Here is a 22,231-nt window from a genome sequence, read left to right as displayed (position 1 = left end):
ATATTCTGTGAGACAAGAATATATGCCAGTAAAGCAGTAAGAAGTCCTAGAAAGAAGATGACTACTCTCTCAACTTTCCCCTCACATTCTTTTTGTTTTTTTTTTTTTGTCTTTTGTTGTTGTTGTTGTTGTTGCTGCTATTTCTTGGGCCGCTCCCGCAGCATATGGAGGTTCCCAGGCCAGGGGTTGAATCGGAGCTGTAGCCACCGGCCTACGCCAGAGCCACAGCAATGTGGGATCCGAGCCGCGTCTGCAACCTACACCACAGCTCACGGCAACGCCGGATCGTTAACCCACTGAGCAAGGGCAGGGACCGAACCCGCAACCTCATGGTTCCTAGTCGGATTCGTTAACCACTGCGCCATGACGGGAACTCCTCCCCTCACATTCTTACTCTTCCTGTCCCACTATTCCCTAGGCCAACACCTCCCCACTCCCACTCCCCAGTCTTTTGGTTCCAGCTTGGAAGAGTTAACCTATCCAGAGATGTATGATCACAGAAAAAGCTAAAAATGGCTCTTCACCTCCTTCTCACCTTTTCTCCCTGTCCCCACCGTTTTCCATCTTCTCTGCACTGATTCTCTACTCTCCCTCTAACAATCTCACACCCTTTCCTTTTCCCTTTCATAGAGCAATAGCAAAAGATCTTTTTGCACAAACCCACACCAGTCCTACCAAGAGGCAAAGACTCTTACCTTGCGCTCAAACTCCTCTTGGCGTCGCAGGACATCCTGACAGTAGCTCTCGATGGTCCTGCGTCTGTGTCTCTCTTGCTCCCGGGCAGCCTGCTGCTTCTCCCTCATCTCCTCAACCTAACAAGTGAACACACATCAGACCTGTAGCTGACTAGGTCTGCAGCCTGAGGGAGGGATGGAAGACCAAGAGTAACAGGGTACTGGTGACAGAGAAAGAAAACAGTGTGATACGACACAGGTGGAGAAACAGGGATACAGACTTTGGGCATATGTGACAGCAATAGATAAGGAGTTTGAGAAAAAGAAAGAGATGAAGGAAGGGAAAGTGTGGCAGAGACTATTCCAAGGAAGGTATGTGAAGCTGATGGGAATTCCCGTTGTGACTCAGTGGGTTAAGAACCTGACTAGTATCCATGAGGATGTGGGTTTGATCCCTGGCCTTGATCAGTGGGATAAGGATCCAGCATTGCCTCAAGCTGCAGTGTGGGTCATAGACGTGGCACAGATCCCCACATTTCTTTGGCTGTGGTGTATGCCAGCAGCTGCAGCTCTGATTCAACCCTTAGCCCAGGAACTTCCATAGGCTGTGGGTGGGGCCCTAAAAAGAAAAAAGAAAAGGAAAAAAAAGAAACAAAGAAGATATGTGAAGTCGAGAGAGAATATGTTCTAGACAGAGCAAACCACTTAAGACCAGAGAGGAAAAGAAAACAAGGAAATGGGATGCTCCATCATTTAAAGAGAAGTAAAAGAGATTGTAGAAGAGAAAGAAGGACATCCCAGAGAGTGAGATGATAGGAAAATTGAAGTGAGAGTGTTTCAAAGAAAGCATGGTCTCAAATGCTGAGAATCTGAATAAGATTAGGGATGTCAGAGCATGTGCTGGTGAGGTTAGCAGGGATCATTCCAGCAGTGGGTGCAGTGAGAACATAAACCAGACAGCAATGGGCTAGGAGGTTGGGAGGTGAGCAAATGGAGATGCCAAATCAAGTATCAAGCCAATTGCCCTCTCTTCCCCCTTCTACAAAAAGCCTTGACAACCCTAACAATTCTGGCCTTTGCCTTTCTTTGTTTTTGGTTTTTTTTTTCCTTTTCAGCCACCCCCTTGGCATATGCTGGATCTTTAACCCACTGCACTGGGCCAGGGATTGAACTGGCACCTCCGCAAAGATAAACTGAATCATTAACCCACTATACCACAGTGGGAATTCCTGACCTTTGCCTTACTCTGTGGACCTGGCAGTCAAGCCAAACCCTCTCTCTCCCCTAAGGTAAAGAAAGGGCTTACACTCTTTTGTGGGGTTTTTTTGTTGGTGGTTTTTTTTTTTTTTTTTTTTTTTTGGCCAAGCAAGCACCAGAGCAGTGACCTGAGCCACTGTGGTGACAACACCAGATCCTTAACCTGCTGCACCGCAGTAGAACTCCAGGGCTTACCCTCTTCTTCTTTAATTCAGCCTCTCGATTGGCATGATCACTGGAGTGAACAAACTGGGGAGCAGAGGTCACTTTGGAGGCTGCTTTCTTTCCATTCTGCTTTGCAGGCTGGTCACCACATACGAGGGGGAAAAAATGAACAGAGCTAACAATGAACTCATGAAAATCACCCTTCCCAGGATGGGGGGAGTGGTGTTAAAGCTACTCAGAAGTGTAGTTGCGGGGCAAAGGAGGAGAGATGCAAACAAAAAGAGCTCTGTCACCGGAGGTCTGCCCATATGACTAGAGAGACCCTTCCTACCCTAGCCAGGCTTGGACTAAGTGAAGGACCCCAGAAAGGTGGTAGGGGTCAGTGGGAACTAGAAAGATTTCCCAAGTAAAGGCCAAGGGAATGCTAAGTAGTTCTCCAAGTTCACCCCAGGAACAACAGTCGTAGCACTACCTGGTAACTTGTTAGAAACACCAATTATCAGATACCAAGACAGACCTACAGAATCAGAAATTCAGGGGTAGAGCCCAGCAATCTGTGTTTTAACCAACCCTACAGGTGATTCTGGAGGGCTGGTGAAAATTTGAGCACTTTAACCATGCTAAAATTTGAGAATTATTGCTCTAGGCCAAGTCCTACTTGTATACAACTTTCTAAGCTAGGAGATCCAGGAGCTAGGGCCAAAAACTATTTGAGCCTCCCTCCTCCTCATGAGCGATAGGGACTTGGGAATAAGACAGACTCAAGTCTTAGCTGTGCTACCTGGAACTTAGGAACTTTCTCACTGAGGTTCAGTTTCTTCATCTAAAAAAATGGGACAATGGCATCCTTACCAAGGTAAACCAAGCACAAAGCAGTGTATGGTTTGTGGTAAGAACTTAATAAATGCTGCTGATTCTCTGCTGAAGACACCCAGAGAGGGAGGGAAAGCCAGCTATGCTGATTCAAATGCGGTGCTCTGTCTGGAGTCATTCAACACCTACTGGCTTTGTGGGGCTCTTCTAGGGCAAGTAACCTATTCCTGACCTTACCCCCAAAGAGTATACCTTACCTGAGGGTAGAACCAACTTACCTTCTTGCAGCCTTTGGAACCTTTACCTGGCTTTTTATTTTCTACAAAACAAACAAATAAAAAAAATCATCAACCTATCCAACATTTGTTGAAACCTTAATCTAGGTCACGCCACACTGGGAACCTAAGGAAGCCTCGGAGACTATGTCTGTCTAGGCCTCACACAAGACAGATATGGAGCTGGCAGCAACAGTGTTCAGAGGAGGTACTGGATATGTTTCGGGTATTCAGTGCAAAGTGAAGCAGTTCTTAAGGGAATCTGTGAAGAGAGCAACCTGAACCTGTGCTTCTCACTCCTCTCTTCCCCAACCTCTAGCTGGGGCAGCTCAACAATTTTGGCACCAGGCTGGAGTTGGGGGGCTGGCAGCATGAGTAGGTGATCTGGAGTCCCTACTAAGCTAAGTCAGGTTACATGCCCTCAGCACAGGGGGAGAGAATTGCCCCTTCCTGCTGACCCTGCTCGTGCCATTGCCTCCAAAGGAACGTGCCTGACTCAGCTAAACTGCAGCCTCCCTTTGATACAAGGAGGAGAGAGCTCACCTTCTACAACTATGCCCTAATGAAGCCCAGACACTTAAGAGGCCTCTCCCCTCTTCAATGAGAAGTCCTACCTGCCATCCCCTTCACAGCTGGCCCCTCAGAAAGTATGGCTTCCCTTAATTCTCACCATTTAAAAAGGGGCTAAAGGAATTCCTACGGGGGGGGGGGTTATCCTAGAAGTTCGGGATACATACTACAAACAAATACAGGAGCAGCTTGAGATTACCAGACAGAGAAAGGGCACCCTAATCACATCAGGCGATTCATACCAAAGTAGAGTCAATGTAGGAAACAGAGCATTCAAATACTACTGCAAATTCTTAAGTAGATTCAAGAAAATACTTCAAAGGAACTGTGTGAGAAAGATTCCCCAAACTTGATACTGAATAAAAATTCAATAGATATAGTGAAAAACAGAAGATCCAACACTAACAACCAAATTAATAAGCTAGAAGATCACGGAAAAACTTGCTCAAAAGAGAACAAAAATCCAAAGAAATGGAAATTATGAGTAAAAAGAGAAAATGGAGAATGGACTCAGCAAAACTAGTATCTAAATAAAAGGAGATCCTGAAAAAGATATGAGTGGAGAAGCAATTATTTTTTTAAATAATAGATAAAAGTTTCCAAAGTTGAAAACAGGCTTGAAGCTTCAGACTAGAAAGGTTCATGGAGCATCAAGATTAACAAAAAAGGAGTTCCTGCTATGGCACAGCTGGTTAAGGACCCGGCATTGTCTCTGAGGTGGCACAAGTTCTATCCCCTTCCCAGCACAGCAGGTTAAGGATCTGGCACTGCCACAGCTGTGGGGTAGGTCATAGCTGCAGCTCAGATTTGATCCCTGGCCTAGGAACTTCCACATGCCATGGATGTCCCCCACCCCCAAAACAAAAAGATTTCAAGCTAAAGGAAACAAATAATGGTAGGCAAGAAATCCATTAAGATAATGCTAGTAGTGTGGCTAAGAAGTATAACACATACTAAGAAAGTATTTTTAAATTCCAGGAAGCATATTATAAGGAAATAGAACTGAAATATCAAATTATTCAACAAAATCCAGGAATCAAGCAATTGTGGTTAGAAAAGCAAAAGCATAAAACCATGCTAAAGGCCTCGTTTTGGAAGAGTAAAATAAAAGTAGTTATTATTTATTCTTGGTAAAGGGATAGAGAAACTTAGTTATGTTTCATATATACATGAATGTAACTACCTATATAATTACAGGTGAAGGAATTCTTCTAAAATTTGTTTGGCTTTTTAAAATGAAATAAATAAGGGACTAAGAAGAAACAAACAAGAAATACAAAATCAGGAGTTCCCTTCGTGGCACAGCGGAAATGAATCCAACTAGGAACCATGAGGTTGTGGGTTCGATCCCTCGCCTTGCTCAGTAGGTTAAGGATCCAGTGTTGCTGTGAGCTGTGGTGTAGATCGCAGACAGCTCGGATCTGGTGGTGCTGTGGCTGTGGCGTAGGCGGGCAGCTACAGCTCCGATTGGACCCCTAGCCTGGGAACCTCCATGTGCCACAGGTGCAGCATAAAAAGACAAAATAATTTTTTTTAATTTTTTAAAAAAGAAATATAAAATCAGATGGTAGAGGAGTTCCTGTTGTGGCGCAGCAGGAACGAATCTGAGTAGGAACCATGAGGTTGCAGGTTTGATCCCTGGCCTCGCTCAATGGGTTAGGGATCTGGCGTTGCCGTGAGCTGTGGTGTAGGTCGCAGGCGCAGCTCAGATCAGGCCAGCAGCTAGAGCTCCGATTCAACTCCTAGCCTGGGAACCTCCACATGCTGCAGGTGCGGCCTTAAAAAGAAAAAAAAATAAGATGGTAGAGATTAAACCAAACATATTAGTTATCATAATGAATGTGAATGGGTAGAATTTCCCTGTAACAACAACAACAAAAAAATCAAATCCCAAGCCTCCTTTTATTCCAAAGTACTCATGCTGCAATGAAAAGAATGTGAGGTTTGGAATGAACCAGGTCTAGCCATTTTACTCAACAATTTCCATCTGCCTAACTTCCCCGGAAAATGAGGGCCTGCACTGAATACAGGCACTCGATGAAAGAAAATACATCACTTAGGGGAAAAACATCTGCTTCAGAGAGGAAAAGGAAGGGGAGAGAAGTGGGGAAGAAGGTAGTGATGCAGTCACCACTCACTTACACTGCAACACCCAGAAGCCCCTTGTTATTGTTTCTTTTAATAGCTTCAGAGAGAAAAAAGCTACCATTTTTTAGCCAGCCAGACCCAGGTTCCTGTTCTTGCTCAATAACTACCTTGAAGGATTTTCTTCATCCACCAACTGTCACATCAATACTCAAAGATGGATCTCTCCATTCACCTATCATCTCCTATACTCTTACCTCACTACATGCCTGTACACCCAGCCTAGCACTGACTCTACCTCCTATCCTCTAAATACTCCCAATCTCCCAACTTCTTGCTTTAATAGAGACTTAGCTCTTCCCTAAGGACAATGATTCACCTGCAGGGCTCTGGAAAGGTGGCTACTGTTTTATATGAACATGAGTACCTTGGGGCCAGTAGGAAGAGGCCCAACTCACCATTGCCAAATGAATTTCTCCTTCTTGTTAAAAACGTGCAGAGGAGGGGAGTTCTAGTTTGGCTCAGCAGGTTAAGGATCCGGTGTTGTCACCGCAGTGGCTCAGGTCATTGCTGTGGTGTGGGTTCAATCCCTAGCCCAGGAACTTCTGCATGCCTCGAGAGTGACCCAAAAAAAAAAAAAAAAAAGTGTGTGTGGCAGCAGGGATAGAGGGGGGGAAATCCTGTTGTTTTTGAGATTGCTGCTACGCCTGTCACCTACAAGTCACTTTTTCTTCATTTATTGAAGCACCTGACTCACAGCTTTACTTTCAACCCAACTCCTGCCATATTCAACCTGGGAAACATCAGTAATCACCTGGTCACTTGTCACTTCCTCACCATCCTCACCTCCAGGGACCGCCTTCCATACAGCCACCTGCCTACTCACTGCCACGGTGACATCTGTGATCATCATCTGTGACTGCCTGTACTTCGGAAAGCAGTCTCATACACCCCTCTCAACTATCTTCAAGTTCATCTACTCAAATTCCTAGAGACTTCCAGAAACACTGATGTTACTCTCTTCTTTATTCAATACCCACTCTATCTCCCTCCCTGAGCAGCTTACATTCCATAATCTGTCACTACAGTGGATTACACACTTGTGCCATCAAGCACTGATGGTTATAAATCTTTTAAATGATAAAACACACCCTCCTTTTTTTTAATAGTTGGAAAGTTTCCTTTCTTTCCTTCTTTCTTTCGGCCACGCTCACAGCATGTGGAAGTTCCAGGGGCAGGGACTGAACCCTTGCCACAGCAGTGACCCAGGCCACTGCAATGACACCAGATCCTTAACCCACAGTGCCACAAGGGAACTCCTACACCCCCCTTTTAAATAACCATTCAAAAATGTACAACAGTTGGAACTGTATTTGAACACACTTTGGAGAGCTTGTCAATAACCTTCCCAGACTTAATCATTATTACCATTTGGGTTCAAGGTATCGCTAGCCCAGGGTAGGCAGCTGCACCATGCAGCACCTCCCGATTCTTCCACTGCAATCATGCTAGTTAGTCTGATCAATAGTTTAGCTGCAATCTACCAATGAAGTCTTTGTTTTGTAGGTGCATATAAAGTTTTCCTATTTAATGTTCACCATTTTCACACTAACATAGTGTATATGATTGTTCTTTAACAAGTAATACAGTCATATGGTTCCAGATTAAAACCATGTATTTTGAGGTCACCCTCCCACACTTGTCCCTAGCTACTGCAGTCCCTACAAGAAGCCACTTTACTATTTATTCATTTTTTGGCCAACTTGCAATATGCAGAAGTTCCAGGGCCAGGAATCAAACCCTCACCACAGCATGGACCCAAGCTGCTGCAGTGGCAACGCTGGATCCTTAACCCACTGTGTCACAAGAGAACTCTGAACTCTGATCACATTATTAGCTTATTGTGCATCCTCCGGTCTCTTTATGCAAATGCAAATTCCCCCCACTTTCCGCCAAAGAAGGCTGATATACTATGTACTCCTGCCAGCAACTTGCTTTTTTCTCTTCATCTAACAGTTTTTCCATACAATACAGTCTTTCTATATAAGATTTCCTCATTTTTTTTAACTATCAGGGTTTCTTTGTATGCATATACTCTATTTAACCAGCTAATTACTGTCTTTTCCATCATTATCAGTAATTCTATTATTATCTGGTATTTGATGTTCTTAAATAGAGTAAAACTAATTTTGGTTACTTTTCTTGTGTTGCTTAAAAAATGATTTTTTGCTTTGGTATTGACATAATCAGTCAGATTCTTGATGAAATTTTTGATTAAAATAAATGAATTTTTTTTCCACAGGGCCCTACATAGGCAAAGCCACTGGGTTACAAAATTCTCATCCAGTCTACCCAGTGTGATATCTAAATGTTATCATTTTCTGTTTAGACTATGCAGGAGAAAGGCCGGGAAGCACAGAACCAGAACTGCCCTATTGTCCTTGCCTCCCCTCTTATAAGGAAGAGTCCATGTATCACATGTCTTCTCCCTCTAGGCTGTAAGCATTGTGGTGGGAGGAGGGGGATTTGAGTTAGCACTACTAACTGAGACATTCTAGTGCCTGGCAAACAGCTATGCCTGGGTCCTTTGGACACGAAGATGAACCAGACGTGAGTGAGAAGTTAACAGAGTAGTGAAGAGACAGACCCAAGCATACAGTGTCAATAGTCCCAGTTCCTGTGAGTGCACAGACAAGTGGAAACTAAGGGAAGAGGTTAACAGAAAGGATTCACAGGATGAGCGATGTATAAGTTGAAAACTGAAAAATAAGCAAGAGTTATCCAGTTAAAAAATTAGAAGGAGGAGTTCCTGTCATGGCGCAGTGGAAACGAATCCAACTAGGAACCACGAGGTTGCCAATTCAATCCCTGGCCTCGCTCAGTGGGTTAAGGATCCGGCATTGCCGTGAGCTGTGGTGTAGGTCTCAGACGAGGCTCAGATCTGGTGTTGCAGCTGTGGCATAGGCCGGCAGCTGTAGCTCCAATTAGACCCCTAGCCTGGGAACCTCCATATGCTAAGGGTGTGGCCCTAAAAAGACAAAAAAAAAAAAAAAGAATGAGAAGGAAAGGAAAAGAATCTTGAGGGCAGAGGGTAGAAAGAACAGCAATTTGTCCACACTGTCTGTTTTATAGGTAAGAAAAACCCAAAGCTCAAGAGAGGTCAGACAATAATTTAGTGACAGGACAGTGTATGCATCCTCTGAGGGACTAAATTCCAAAGCGAAATAAAGGCTGAATCTTTTAAGCCAGTACTTACAGAATGCTCATAATGTGCCAGGCACTATTCTAACTATACTACCTATTTTAGGTCATTAAGTCCTCATAATAACACTGTCAGGCAAACACTAATACATCATTAAGTAGTCACTATTATTACCCCCCCCCATTCCCCCGTTTTTTATTTAAGGAGACTGCTGAAGTTAAGCAACTTGCCCAAGGTCTCACAACTAGTAAATGGAAGAGGTGAGATTCAAACTCAGTCTGGCTCCAGAGCCCATGCTCTTAACCATTGGTACAAGTTATGATACCAACTTATAAAGAAAATATAAGAAAAATAAAGAAAAATGCTAGGTTGTGTTAAGGTTATAGGCAGTGTGCTATGGTATTTACTGCTATTCACCTGCAGTCTCTTGATCAAGTCACTTAACTTTGCTGAGCCTCAGTTTCCTTATCTATAAAATGGGTATGGAGGATAAGGGGAGCACTACCTCAGAAGGAAGTTGGAAGACAACAATAATACCATATGTAAAAGACAGACTGAATGAGCTGGTACATACTGGGTGATTTTCATTTTATTTTTTTTTTCTTTTTATGGCTGCACCTGCAGTATATGGAAGTTGCCAGGCCAGGGGTCAAATCTGAGCTGTAGCTGCCAGCCTATGCCACAGGCACGGCAACACCGGATATGAGCTGTACCTGTGACCTACGCTGCAGCTTTCGGCAACGCAGGATTCTTAACCGCCTGAGCGAGGCGAGGGATGGAACCTGAATCCTCACAGAGATAAGACTGGGTCCTTAACCCACTGAGCCACAACATGAGCTCCCATACTAGGGAATTTTTAAAAGCGGCCATGAAATACTATGAATATTCATTTAGGTTTGGGATTGGGAAGAAGTGGTTAAAAGAAACTCACTGTGCCTAAGTTTCATCATGATGACTAGCTTGAAAGCAGGTAGATTCAAATCTCCAGGCTTTTGTTTCCTGTCAAAATGGAAGGAGAACCAATTTGAAGACAGAGAGGGGAACCACAAAGCTACAAGCCCCCTCCTGAGCCCCCTGAAGGCAAAATAAAATGTTAAAGAACATAATAAGGAAACACTAACAATTACAGGAATTGGGAGAAGGGGCTGTACTGGAGCTGGTGCCTGTTATGACTGAGTACAATCACACTACTCAAAGAAAGGCTAGGACTAAACCTCTCTACCTGGGTGGAGTCAGTGCCTCAATGCAGCGGATGGGATCCTTGATCCTCAATTCTCTACCCTATAGGGTTATATACTCCAGATAAGGAAAGGACTAGCACTAAACCCTTCTACTCTAAGAGAAGAGGGATATGCAAGGACAAGCTATTCCTACACAGGGTATTAACAGTATCTCTCTTCCCCAAATAGAGGGTTCTAGTCTCATCTACCCTGGAAGTGGGGAAGAAAGACGTATCTCAGGAATCTACCCTGGGGAAAAGGAACCTCCGAATAGGGCTTTTTATCTATGCCTATGTGGACTGAGGCCCATGCAAAATCTTGGGGGAGAGAGGGAAAAAACTGCATCTGCATGTATAGGTGAGGTCTGTTCCTTGGCGACTGGGGGGAAGGGAACAGGATGCCTTTTGTCACTCTATTCCAGGATACAGAGGAAATGGAGAATCTGCCACAATGGCTGTGTGCATCTCTGCTGCATGGGAGAGAAGTTCTGTGTGGCAGGGAAATGAGAGGGAGTTCTGAGTCTCTTTACCTTGGGGAGGGCCATGGGATGGGACTGATTATACCTAGCTCCACTACAAGGTGACATTAGTGCCATACTAACAAAAGGGCAATTATGCAAACTTCTATGAATGGGGTTTGCACTCTGCCTGCAGTGGGCTATTCCAGACTCTTCCATGGAGATGGGATGAGCACAATCTGCTTATCTTGCATGTGGGCTGAAGTCAGCAGTGTGCTAATATTGAAAGAAATAGGACCTCTGGTTCTCTCCATGTGGGAAGGGGGAATACAGCTATAAATTCAGTGGAATGGCCCTTACACTAGGGGAGCAGGGAGTCCTGTTTGTTTTTTCTGGCTAGAGAGAAAAAGATCTGAGCTCCTCTACCTTGGATAAAGGAGGGTGTCCATATATGCACACACTGTGGGGTGATCAATGATGTCACTGCCTCTCAACATTGCAAGGCTATACCTTTCTATTCCCTTTTCCACAGCTGGTGATGCTAAATCCTTGGGGAAAGGGGGAGAGGAGGGATGATCTGTGTCTACCTAAAAAGATCAAATCTGAGCCCCTCTATTCTGGAGGCCCCAGGAGAAGCAGTTCTGACTGTCCCTTCGTGGGTTAAGATCTGTTGCTGTTTGCTGCGGGGCATTTTTGGTGGGTCAAGCCTTTACAAATTTAGTAAGCCAGAGCCTGGGGAGGGTGGTCAGGTCTGATTTTCCACAACGGGGTCTCATTCCAACCTAGGAGGGGTAAATCTACATAGTTCTCCGTGGACGGAGGCTTGTGCCTCCAACCACATAGGGAGCGGTGGTCTACCACCTCTGCAGGAGCAGGGGCGGGGCATTAGTCAATTAGTTACACGGAGGCGAGGCAGGGAGGTCTCTAGGTTTCGACGGTAAGGAAAGGAGGCTCACTCCTCTGTATATTAAAAGTTTCTGAGCTGGTGGTCGGGCGAGGGTGCGAGTAAATAAATCAGAACTTCGGTCCTAAGGGAAGGTGCGCAGAGGTGAATCTGTGTGCCTCAGCGCCGGTATAAATCTGCGTCTTTCACCCTCATGAGGAGGGAAATGTGTCTCTCTATACGAATGGGGCTGACATCGCCACACCTTTATGGTATCCACGCCTGTCTACACAGGGAGAGTGGGGAATGGAGCCTCAGTATTCTAAAAATGAGGCGGGTACTCCACACAAGCGGGGTCTGTAACTCTCCATACAGTGTGTCCAGGGGTCTACACTTGTCTAGGTGGAGTGGGTCGATGCCCCCTACCCCGCAAGAATGCATTTGGGCGCCTGTCCACGTGCGGAGCAATCCCTGTCCCTCATCTGGGCCCTTCTACCCTGGAAGGAACGCCACTCTTTACCTCTCTATTAAAGAGCAGAGGGCACCTTTGCTTGCACCCCAAATAGATGATCCTTTCTGCGCAGCTGGCTGGGAGAGCACTCCCCACGAAAAAAAGAGAGTCGTCTCTTACCTCCGCTTCCGGCGGAGATCCGAGTGGAGAAGACAGCGCAACCCTGACGGGCCAGAAGCTGCGCTGCTGCCGCGAGGCTCCGACTTCCGGATCCCAGCCTCGCGGCGCAGACTCCTTCCGCCCAGCGCCTCCGGGGGTGGGGCTTCGGATTGACGGCTGGCGCACGCCCATCCCTTCTGCGCGGCCGCACTAGCCCCACCTCCCGGCCGCCTGGTTAGGTAAGGAAATAGCTGAGTGGGGAGGCCGGCAGGCGGGAGAGGGAAGCGGCGGTTGGCTTGTGTGGCCATATAAGCTACTTATAAGCCAAGTCTTGTCTGCGGGCCTGTGTCTGGGCTTAAATATGTGTGTTCTCGAATCTTAGTAACCAAGTGATCGCCAGGACCGCATCAGACAAGGGTGGGGGGTCGGTGCCTTTGTCTACAGTGGAAGATGGCGACTGGCAGGGTGTGAGAAAATGGCCGCCTGGATCACATGTTTTGCTGAGTATTCCCACCTGAAGTGACTGGGTTAGCTGCTCCCAGAAACCCTTCCGGCTTGCAGGGTCCCAGACAAAGCTTGAAGAAGCCACTCCCAGCTCTTTCTGCAGTAGATCCACGGCCAGACACAGGAACCAAACAGCTGGAAGCCTCTCCCACTCTTTTGCCTTCTTCCCCTCCTCCCTCCTTCCCTTAGGCCTCAGAGCAGCCTCTGCAGGAGAAGCTGGATTTATATCTCTGGAGTAGGGGCAAGTAAGGGTTTCTTCAGAAGCCATCTCAGGGAGCTCCAGACCTGGCTGGCGAATAAGGTCTCCCCCTAAAAACAGTAAATATTAGTCTGAAAATGTCTTCTTCCTGATAATTTAATTCCAGCCCGTCCTCTTCCTCAGCCTAAACTCTGGGATGAGGCTGAGCCCTATCCCAAGGATATGTTCCTCAACCTCTAGCATATCCAGGCAGAAAATGGCTCCCTCTGCCTACTCCTATCCCTTACATACACAGGAATCACTGCCCCTACATCCATGGAATTCTTCTAACCCCTTACCCCTGAGAAACACAACTCCTGTGGACCCGAAGCCAGCCCTGGCCGCCTTCACCTTACCCCCTGCATTAGCAAATTCTTCCGTTTTCTTTAAGACCTAACTATTCAGTTCTGTGAACTTTCCCAGCTGAATTAGAAACTCAGAGCACCTTGTTACATTTATCACTTAGTATTGTAATCGTTTATGTGTCTGTACCTCCACAGGAGAGTGAACTCCGTGAGAATGGGAACCATATATATATGTAATATATATTTGAGTGAACTCCATGAGAATAGGAACCATAAATATATAATATATATTTGAGCCCTCTGCAGGACCCAGCACAAGACTAGTACACGGCAGACTTAAGCAAATGTTTATTAAATAGGTAAGTTTACAGGCCTGTACTACAAATCAACGGGAAATGGACATTTTAGTAGATAACGTTGGGCAATTTGGCTTACCAAAATGAGAAAAATAAAACTGGATCCATGTTTATTTTTACATGAAAGGGTAGAGAGTGTCTTATGACCTAGGATTGTGGAAGGACTTTTTTTTTTTTTTTGTCTTTTCTAGGGCCACACCCACTGCATATGGAGGTTCCCAGGCTAGGGGTCTAATCCAAGCTGCAGCCGCCGGCCTATGCCAGAGACACAGCAAGGGGGGATCTGATCCGCATCTGTGGCCTGCACCACAGCTCACAGCAACGCTAGTTACCTGACCCACTGAGCAAGGCCAGGGGTCAAACCCGAAACCTCGTGGTTCCTAGTCAGTTTTGTTTTGTTTTGTTTTGTCTTTTTGCCTTTTCTAGGGCCACTCCCGCGGCATATGGAGGTTCCCAGGCTAGGAGTCGAATCGGAGCTGCAGCTGCCAGCCTACACCAGAGCTACAGCAACGCGGGATCCAAGCCGCGTCTGTGACCTACACCACAGCTCACGGCAACGCCGGATCCTTAACCCACTGAGCAAGGCCAGGGATCGAACCTGCAACCTCATGGTTCCTAGTCGGATTCGTTAACCACTGCGCCACGACGGGAACTCCCCTAGTCAGATTTGTTAACCACTGAGCCACAGTGGGAACTCCTGGAAGGACTCTTAAAAGTCCCAAATGCACAAACTATAAGGGAGAAAATTGTAATGAAATCCTTGATAGGAATGAAAATTGGTATTACTACTTAGGAAAACAATGAGGAAGTAATCAGAATAGTTGAAGATGGCCCTGGGACCCAGCAGTTCTATAGAGATGTGCATGTATCAGCTTCAGAATCACTGGGAGGGCTTGTTAAAACACCATTGGCTGGGCCCCATGCCCAGAATCATGTTTCTGTAGTAGAGTCCAGGAATTTGCATTTCGGGTTTTTTTTTAATTTTCTTTTTTTACATTATAGTTGATTTACAGTGTGCTGTCAATTTCTACGGTACAGCAAAGTGACCCAGAATGTGTATCTGTATATATATATACATTCTTTCTCTCAATTATCCTCCATCATGTTCCGTCACAGGTGACTGGATATGGTTCCCTTTGTTGTACAACATGATCTCATTGCTTACCCACTCCAAATGCAATAGTTTACATCTATTAACCCCAGACTCCCAGTCCATCCCCCTCCCTCCCCTGCCCCCCTTGGCAGCCACAAGTCTATTCTCCAAATCCATGAGTTTCTTTTCTGTGGAAAAGTTCATTTGTGCCACATATTAGATTCCAGATATGTGATATTCTGTGGTATTTGTCTTTCTCTTTCTGACCTAATTTACTTCGTACGAGAGTCTCTAGTTCCATCCATGTTGCTGAAAAAGGTATTATTTTTGTTCCTTTTTATGGCTGAGTAGTAGTTCATTGTGTATGTATAGGAATTTGCATTTCTAACAAGTCCCGAAGTGATGATGATGAAGCTTCTGCTGCTACTGCTGCTGCAAGTCCAGGTACCACATTTTGAGAGCTACTGACAGAGAAAATGAAATTATCAAAGAATTTAGTTTTCTTCATTGTGCTTTTGTGTGTTCTCCATGTAGTCATTGACTATGTATTATTTTAGGGTGAGGTTTTTGTTTTTTAAATTTTCTTTTATCTTTACTTCCCACTCTGATTTCCCTCCTTTAGGCAACCATTCTAAAAATGTTTTATGCATATCTTTTTGTTTATATATGTTCTTACAAAATATGCATTGCTCCTTTACATGTGTATGTTCCTCTAATTTTTTAATTTTCAATTTTTCAAAATTCAGAAAAATTGAAATAGGTCAATGAAAGCCCATATACCCTTAATATTTTGCCAAATTTGTTCTACTTCTCTTTGTGTGTATATGTATACATCTTCTTGCAGGCAGTATAACACCTTGCCCCTCGAAATTTATGTGCTAGAATAAGGACATTCTCCTACATAACCACAATACCATTATACACACCTGAGAAAACTTACTAATTCAATAATACCATGAAAGATACCCTGTGTTCAGATTTTCCAGTTGGGCCCAAAATGTTCTTAGACCTGCTCTAATTTTTTGTAAAGCTTTATTGAAGTATAGTTGATTCACAAGGTTGTGGTAATTCCTGCTATACCACAAAGTGATTCGGTTATACATGTACACACATCCATTCTCTTTCAGATTGTTTTTCCACATAGATTATCACAGAATATTGGGTGGAGTTCTCTGTGCTGAATAGCAGGTCCTCGATGGCCAATCATTCTATATACCTCAGGGTGCATATGACAATCCCAAACCCCCAGTTCATCCCTCTCCCCCTCCCCAATCTGTCCCCTTTGGTAGCCATAAGATTTTCAAAGTCTGTGAGTCTGTTTCTGTTCTGCAAATACGGGCATTTGTATCCTTTTTCTAGATTCCACATATAAGTTATATCATATGATGTTTGTCTTCTCTGACTGGCTTAGTTCACTTAGTGTGATAATCTCAGGTCCATCCATGTTGCTACAAATGGCATTATTTCATTCTTTTTTTTTTTTTCTTTTTTTTTATGGCCTCACCTGAGGGATATGGAAGTTCCTTACTAATTCAATAAGAGCATAAAAGATACCCTATATTCAAATTTTCCACTTGGGCCCAAAATGTTCTTAGACCTGCTCTTATTTTTGGATCTCAGTATTTAACCAAGGTTTGTGCATTATGTTTAGTTGTTGTGGTACTTTAACCTCTTTTAATCTAGAATGGTACCTCTATATTTTTTGTATATTTGATATTACACTGATCCTTTTGAAGAGTCCAGGCCAGTTTCCTGTAGAATGTTTGGATTCATCTGCTCTTTCCACATGATTAGATTCAGGTTAAATAATTACAGCAATAACAGTACATAGGGGATATCATTTAGTTCATATTGTTATCTCCTCAAGAAGCACATAATACTAGGTTGTCCCACTATGGAGAATGTTTTTGCATTTTTGTTTTATATAAATGGTATCTTACTCCATTTCTTACTTTTTTAAAATCCATTGCTTTTAACTGCTCATGCAAACCACAGTGTGCCTTCACTACATTTTCCGTGAATATTCCCCCAATGATGGATAGGATTGCCTCTAGCTCCATGATACCACAAATAATACTGTGATAAACATCCTTGTGCATGTCTCCTCGTTGGCCTATATGAGAATTTCTTTTGAAACATATACCCAGGAACAGAATGATTACATCATAAAGTGTGACTAAGAATGCCAGTACTGCTAAATGGTTCTCTGGGATGGTTATACCAGTCCAATTTTACCATTAGTGCACAAAGATTCCTGGATTCCTACATCTTCAGACACTTGACATTTTCTAGCTCCATAGTTTTTGCTGGCCTGTAGATGTAGAATAATAGATTACTTTGTTTTTAGTTTATATTTCTCTGATTACTAATTAATTTTTGAGCATCTCTTTGTATGTGTGATAAATACGTCTTCTGTAAATTGCCTGCTTGTGTAGATGGCCCATTTTTTCTGTCAGGGTCCCTATCTTTCCTGTTGATCTGCTAGAGTTCATTATATAGTCTAGCTATTAGTCCTCTGTCAGTCTCAGACATTGCAAATATTCTCTCCCTGTTGTAACTTTGCCCATGATAGCCATCTTTGAACAGAAGTGTTAATTTAATGTAATCAAATGCATCACATTTTTGTTTTATGGTTTTTGGTTTGGGGATGATAATTTAAAAAGTAGTTCCCTCCTTGTAGGTCACAAAGATATTTTACTGTTAACTTTATACTTTTACCTTTCACCTTCAGGCTTTAATTCATCTAGAATCCACTCTCATATGTGGTGATAGGTAAGGATGCAAATTTATTTTTTCCACATGGTGAGCCACATTTCCCACCATCTAATACTAAACAATCCTTCCTTTTTCATCCATTTGCCATGCCACGTTTGTCATCTATGATGAAACATACACACACAGGTCTGTTTCTGTTCTCGTACTAATACCACCTTGTTTTTAATATTTTGTAACATATCTTAAATCTGATAGGGCAAGTCCCTCCTCTTTAGTAGTCTTCTTTTGGGTTGTCTTAGTGATATCTTCACATAAACTTTGTCTTTTTTTTTTTTTTTGTCTTTTCTAGGGCCTCACCCATGGCATATGGAGGTTCCCAGGCTAGGGGTCTAATCCAAGCTGTAGCTGCCAGCCTACGCCAGAGTCACAGCAATGTGGGATCCAAGCTGCGTCTGCGACCTACACCACAGCTCATGGCAATGCCAGATCTGTAACCCACTGAGCGAGGCCAGGGATCAAACCCGCAACCTCATGGTTCCTAGTCAGATTCAGTAACCACTGAGCCATGACGGGAACTCCTTCACATAAATTTTAAAAGAGTTTATCAAGCTCTTCAAAAGCCCAACTGTAATTTTGATTAGGATTGTACTGAAATTATAGATTAATTTAGGGGAGTTGACACCCTCAAAATATTAACTTGTCGCATCCAGGAGCTTGGAATATCTCCTAATTTGTTCAGTTCACCCTCTATCTGTGTTCTTTATTAAGAGTTTAAAGTTTTGTCTTTAGAATTGTTGTGTGTTTTTACTAATTTAATTCCTAGTGGCTTTATAGTTTTTGTTACATTGTGAATATTTTTATTTCTTTTTGAATAGATAAAACATATACAGGAGTTCCCTGGTGGTGCAGCAGGTTAAGGAACCTGCATTGTCACTGCCGTGGCGTGGGTTTGATCCCTGGTCCTAGAACTTCTGCATGCTGTGGGTGTGAACAAAAAAAAAAAAAAAAACTGAGAAAAAAATTTTTAAAGATAATATGTACATATTTTGAATATCAAAACTATATAAAAATTATACTTTGAGAATTGTCACTTATCCTTGTCCATTCTACCCAGTTGCCACTGTATACACTCCCCACAGTTACCGGTTTTAGTCATTTATTTTTTATTTTTCCAGTGTTTCTGGTTTTTTTTTTTTTTTTCTTTTTAGGGTCGCCTCTGCGGCATATGGAGTTTCCCAGGCTAGGGGTCCAATTGGAGCTACAGCTGCTGGCCTGCGCCACAACCATAGCAATTCAGGATCCGAGCCATGACTGTGACCTACACTACAGCTCACGGTAACGCCAGATCCTTAACCCAATGTGCGAGGCCAGGGATCAAACCCGCAACCTTATGGTTCCTAGTCAGATTTGTTTCCACTACGCCACAATGGGAACTTCCTCCAGTGTTTCTTTATGCAGGTACAAACAAGTATAAGGATATATCATATTCCATCTCCCTCTTACACAAAAGATGACAAACTCTACATACAATTATACGTGTTGCTTTTTTTTGCAGGTCCTTCCATATCAGAGCGTTAGAAAGTTTCCAGTACATAGGAAGTCATTGTATAGAAACACATAGAGTACTTCCTCAAACTGTTATGTTATGTGGATGTACAATAGTTTAATGACTGCAGTACCCTATTGATGTTCAGGGTGTTTTCAGGACTTTAGAATTACAAATGGTGCCATAATGAATAGATATTTTATATATATGCAGATATTGCTATAGGATAAATTCTGAGAATCACATTTGTAACTTTGGTAGATGTTGCCAAAATCCCCTCCATAGGTGTACCATTTTGCACTTATCACCCATGTATGAGTTTATATGTTTTACCACAACCTCACTCAGAAGGTGTATTGTTAAAGACTTTTGGACTTTTGATGTGATAGGTGAGAAATGGTATCTCACTGTAGTTTTCATTTACCTGTCTCTTACAATGGGTGAGATTGAGTATCTTCATATGTTTAAGGGTCATTTTTGTCTTTTTCTTTGAGTTGTCTATATACACTTTTTTTTCTGTTGGGTTCTTGATTACTGCAAGCTTGTTACATAATTAGAGAGATTAGACCTTTTCTATTGGTTTACTCAGGTTTTCTAGCTATAGACTAATGAAAGCTTTACCTCCTCAATTGTAATTGTAATTTCGAATTTCTTTCTCTTTTCTGATCACAGTGTTTTTGCTATCTCCAATATTATGTTAACTTGTAGTGGAGAGAATAGACACCTTACCTGGTTTGTGATTTTAGCATATAAATGCTGTTTCCTGGTTAAATGAAGTGTGGATTTCTGGATTTGGGGAGATACACATAATTATATCAAGGAAGAAACCATATGTTCCTCTTCTATTGAATATTTGTTATAAAGAATGGGTATTGAATTTTGTCAAATAACTTTTTGGCATCACTGAAAATGATATGATTTTTCTCTGCAGCGTCAATATGTTAGATTGTATGCATGGATGTCCTAATATTTGATGGCTCTTGCATTTCTGGAATAAACTCCACATAGTCATGGCTTCTGTTTGCTAACATTTTATTTAGGATTTTGCATTGATATTCATGAGTGAAGATCACTCTATATCATTTTCTTTTTCTTCTTTTTTTTTTCCTTGATTTTTTTTATTTTCCCACATTTTCTTTTTCTTGTGGAATCTTTGTTATATCCTGGTATCAGTATTATATGTACTTCACAAAAAGAATGTGAAAGTGTTCCTTTAGCTAAGCTCGAGAAAATAAAAATAGCATTCAGATGTTCTGCTTTTCAGTATTAGTAGCCCTCACCTGTGAAAGCATCATGGCCTATTGCTTTGGAAGGAAAGTAGTTCTCTGTTTCTTCCATGGAAATAGGTCTATATGGACTTTTTTTTTTTTTTTTTTTTTTTTTTTTTTTTTTTTTTTAGGGCCGCACCTACAGCACATGGAGGTTCCCAGGCTAGGGGTCTAATCAGAGCTATAACCACCGGCCTGCTCCAGAGCCACAGCAACATGGGATCCAAGCCGCATCTGCAACCTACACTACAGCTCCCGGCAACACCAGATCCTTAACCCACTGAGCAAGGCCAGGGATCGAACCCGCAACTTCATGGTTCCTAGTCGGATTTGTTAACCACTGAGCCACAAAGGGAACTCCTGGACTTTTAGAGTTTGGTAAATTATATTTTACCAGGATGTTTTAAAATGATTTGCATAGAGTTGTATGAGGAAGTTTTTTTATAATGTTTAAAATGTCTTCTTACTATAGTTATGTATATCTTTTCATTCCCTGGTTCGTATATTTGTGCTTTCGCCATTTCTTGTGTGTGTGTGTGTGTGTGTGTGTGTGTGTGTGTGTGTGTGTGTGTGTCTTTTTGGGGCCACAAATGAGGCATATGGAGGTTCCCAGGCTAGGGGTCAAATTGGAGCTGTAGCCACCTGCCTACACCACAGCCACAGCAACGCTGGATCCGAGCCATGTCTGTGAGCTACACTGCAGCTTATGGCAATGCCAGATCCTTGACCCACTGAGCAAGGCCAGGGATCGAACCTGAGTCCTCATGGATACTCATCAGATTCATATCCACTGAGCACGACTGGAACCCCTCCTTTTCTTTATTATTATTAATGGCTTATATATTTTTCACAGAATTGGTTGTATTTATTTTTTAGTTCTACTGTTGCCTGGTTTCTAACTCCTTCATTTGAACTATTCTCTTTAATTCTTTCCTTCTTTCCCCCTTAAAATTTGTTTCTCCTTCCCTAACTTTCTGAATTGGGCACTTATTCATTTAATATTTCCTTTGATTTTTTTTTTCATTTTATGGCTGCCCTGTGGCATAGGGGAAGTTGCCATGCTAGGGCTCAAACACTGGATCCGAGCCTCATCTGCAACCTATGCTGCAGCTTGCACCAACGCTGGATACTTAACCCACTGAGCGAGGCCAGGGATCAAACCCACATCTTCATGGATACTATATTGGGTTCTTAACCTGCCGAGCCACAATGGGAACTCCCTCCCTTGTTTTTATTTTATTTTATTTTTCTTTTTAGGGCTGCACCCACAGCATATGGAGGTTCCAGGCTAGGGGTCAAATCGGAGCTACAGCTGCTGGCCTACACCATAGCCACAGCATGTATGCCACATCCTAGCTGTGTCTGCGACCTACACCACAGCTCACGGCAACGTCAGATCCTTAACCCGCCAATCGAGGCAAGGGATCGAACTCATAACCTCATGGTTCCTAGTTGGATTTGTTTCCTCTGTGCCACAAGGGGAACTCCCCTCCCTTGTTTTTAATATAAGTATTTTGCTATGAAGTTTTCTCTGCTGTTTTATCTATCTCCATAGATTCTGAAATGGGATGTTTTCATTATCATAATTGTCTGGAAGTTCAACAATTTTGGTTTGAGTTTCCCCTTTGACCCAAGAGTTGTTTGACAAAGATCTGCTTTTACATACTCAGACGGAAGATCTTTTTCACACTGATTTCTAGTTTTATCCACTTGTGATCAGAGAACATTGTCAGTATTAGTTCTGCCTTTTGGAATTTATTGAGATTTTCTTCTTGCCCTAATATTGATTTTGTTATTTAGGTTTTTTATATTCTTACTGGGTTTTTGTTGTTCATTTGATCTGTCCTGGAATGAGAAAGGTGAGCTAAATTTCTCCTGTTTTTAGTGTGTTTTCTTTATATCTCTTAACATTTCAGCTTTGTGAAAGTTGCTATATTATTTGATATAAAAATAACTTTAGGAGTTCCCTGGTGGCTCAGCAGGTTAAGGATCTGC

At 43.0% G+C, this 22,231-nt stretch overlaps 1 protein-coding gene across 1 annotated transcript in view; it reads right to left on the bottom strand.

The window, feature by feature from the left end:
* GNL3L (G protein nucleolar 3 like) overlaps nucleotides 1–12,386 on the bottom strand; it is a 28,054-nt gene extending 15,668 nt beyond the window's left edge. Inside the window, exons 1-5 of the mRNA XM_005673659.3 lie at nucleotides 12,233–12,386; nucleotides 9,973–10,040; nucleotides 3,188–3,228; nucleotides 2,127–2,234; nucleotides 696–812 (exon numbers count right to left, since the gene is read on the bottom strand). Of these exons, the coding sequence (XP_005673716.1) occupies nucleotides 696–812; nucleotides 2,127–2,234; nucleotides 3,188–3,228; nucleotides 9,973–9,991 (285 nt within the window). The 5' untranslated portion in view covers nucleotides 9,992–10,040; nucleotides 12,233–12,386. The remainder of the gene's footprint in view (nucleotides 1–695; nucleotides 813–2,126; nucleotides 2,235–3,187; nucleotides 3,229–9,972; nucleotides 10,041–12,232) is intronic.

The sequence above is a fragment of the Sus scrofa genome, chromosome X (assembly GCF_000003025.6).
Source record: "Sus scrofa isolate TJ Tabasco breed Duroc chromosome X, Sscrofa11.1, whole genome shotgun sequence".
In the NCBI taxonomy this organism is placed as follows: domain Eukaryota; kingdom Metazoa; phylum Chordata; class Mammalia; order Artiodactyla; family Suidae; genus Sus; species Sus scrofa.
This window is presented reverse-complemented; position numbering and strand designations above follow the sequence as displayed.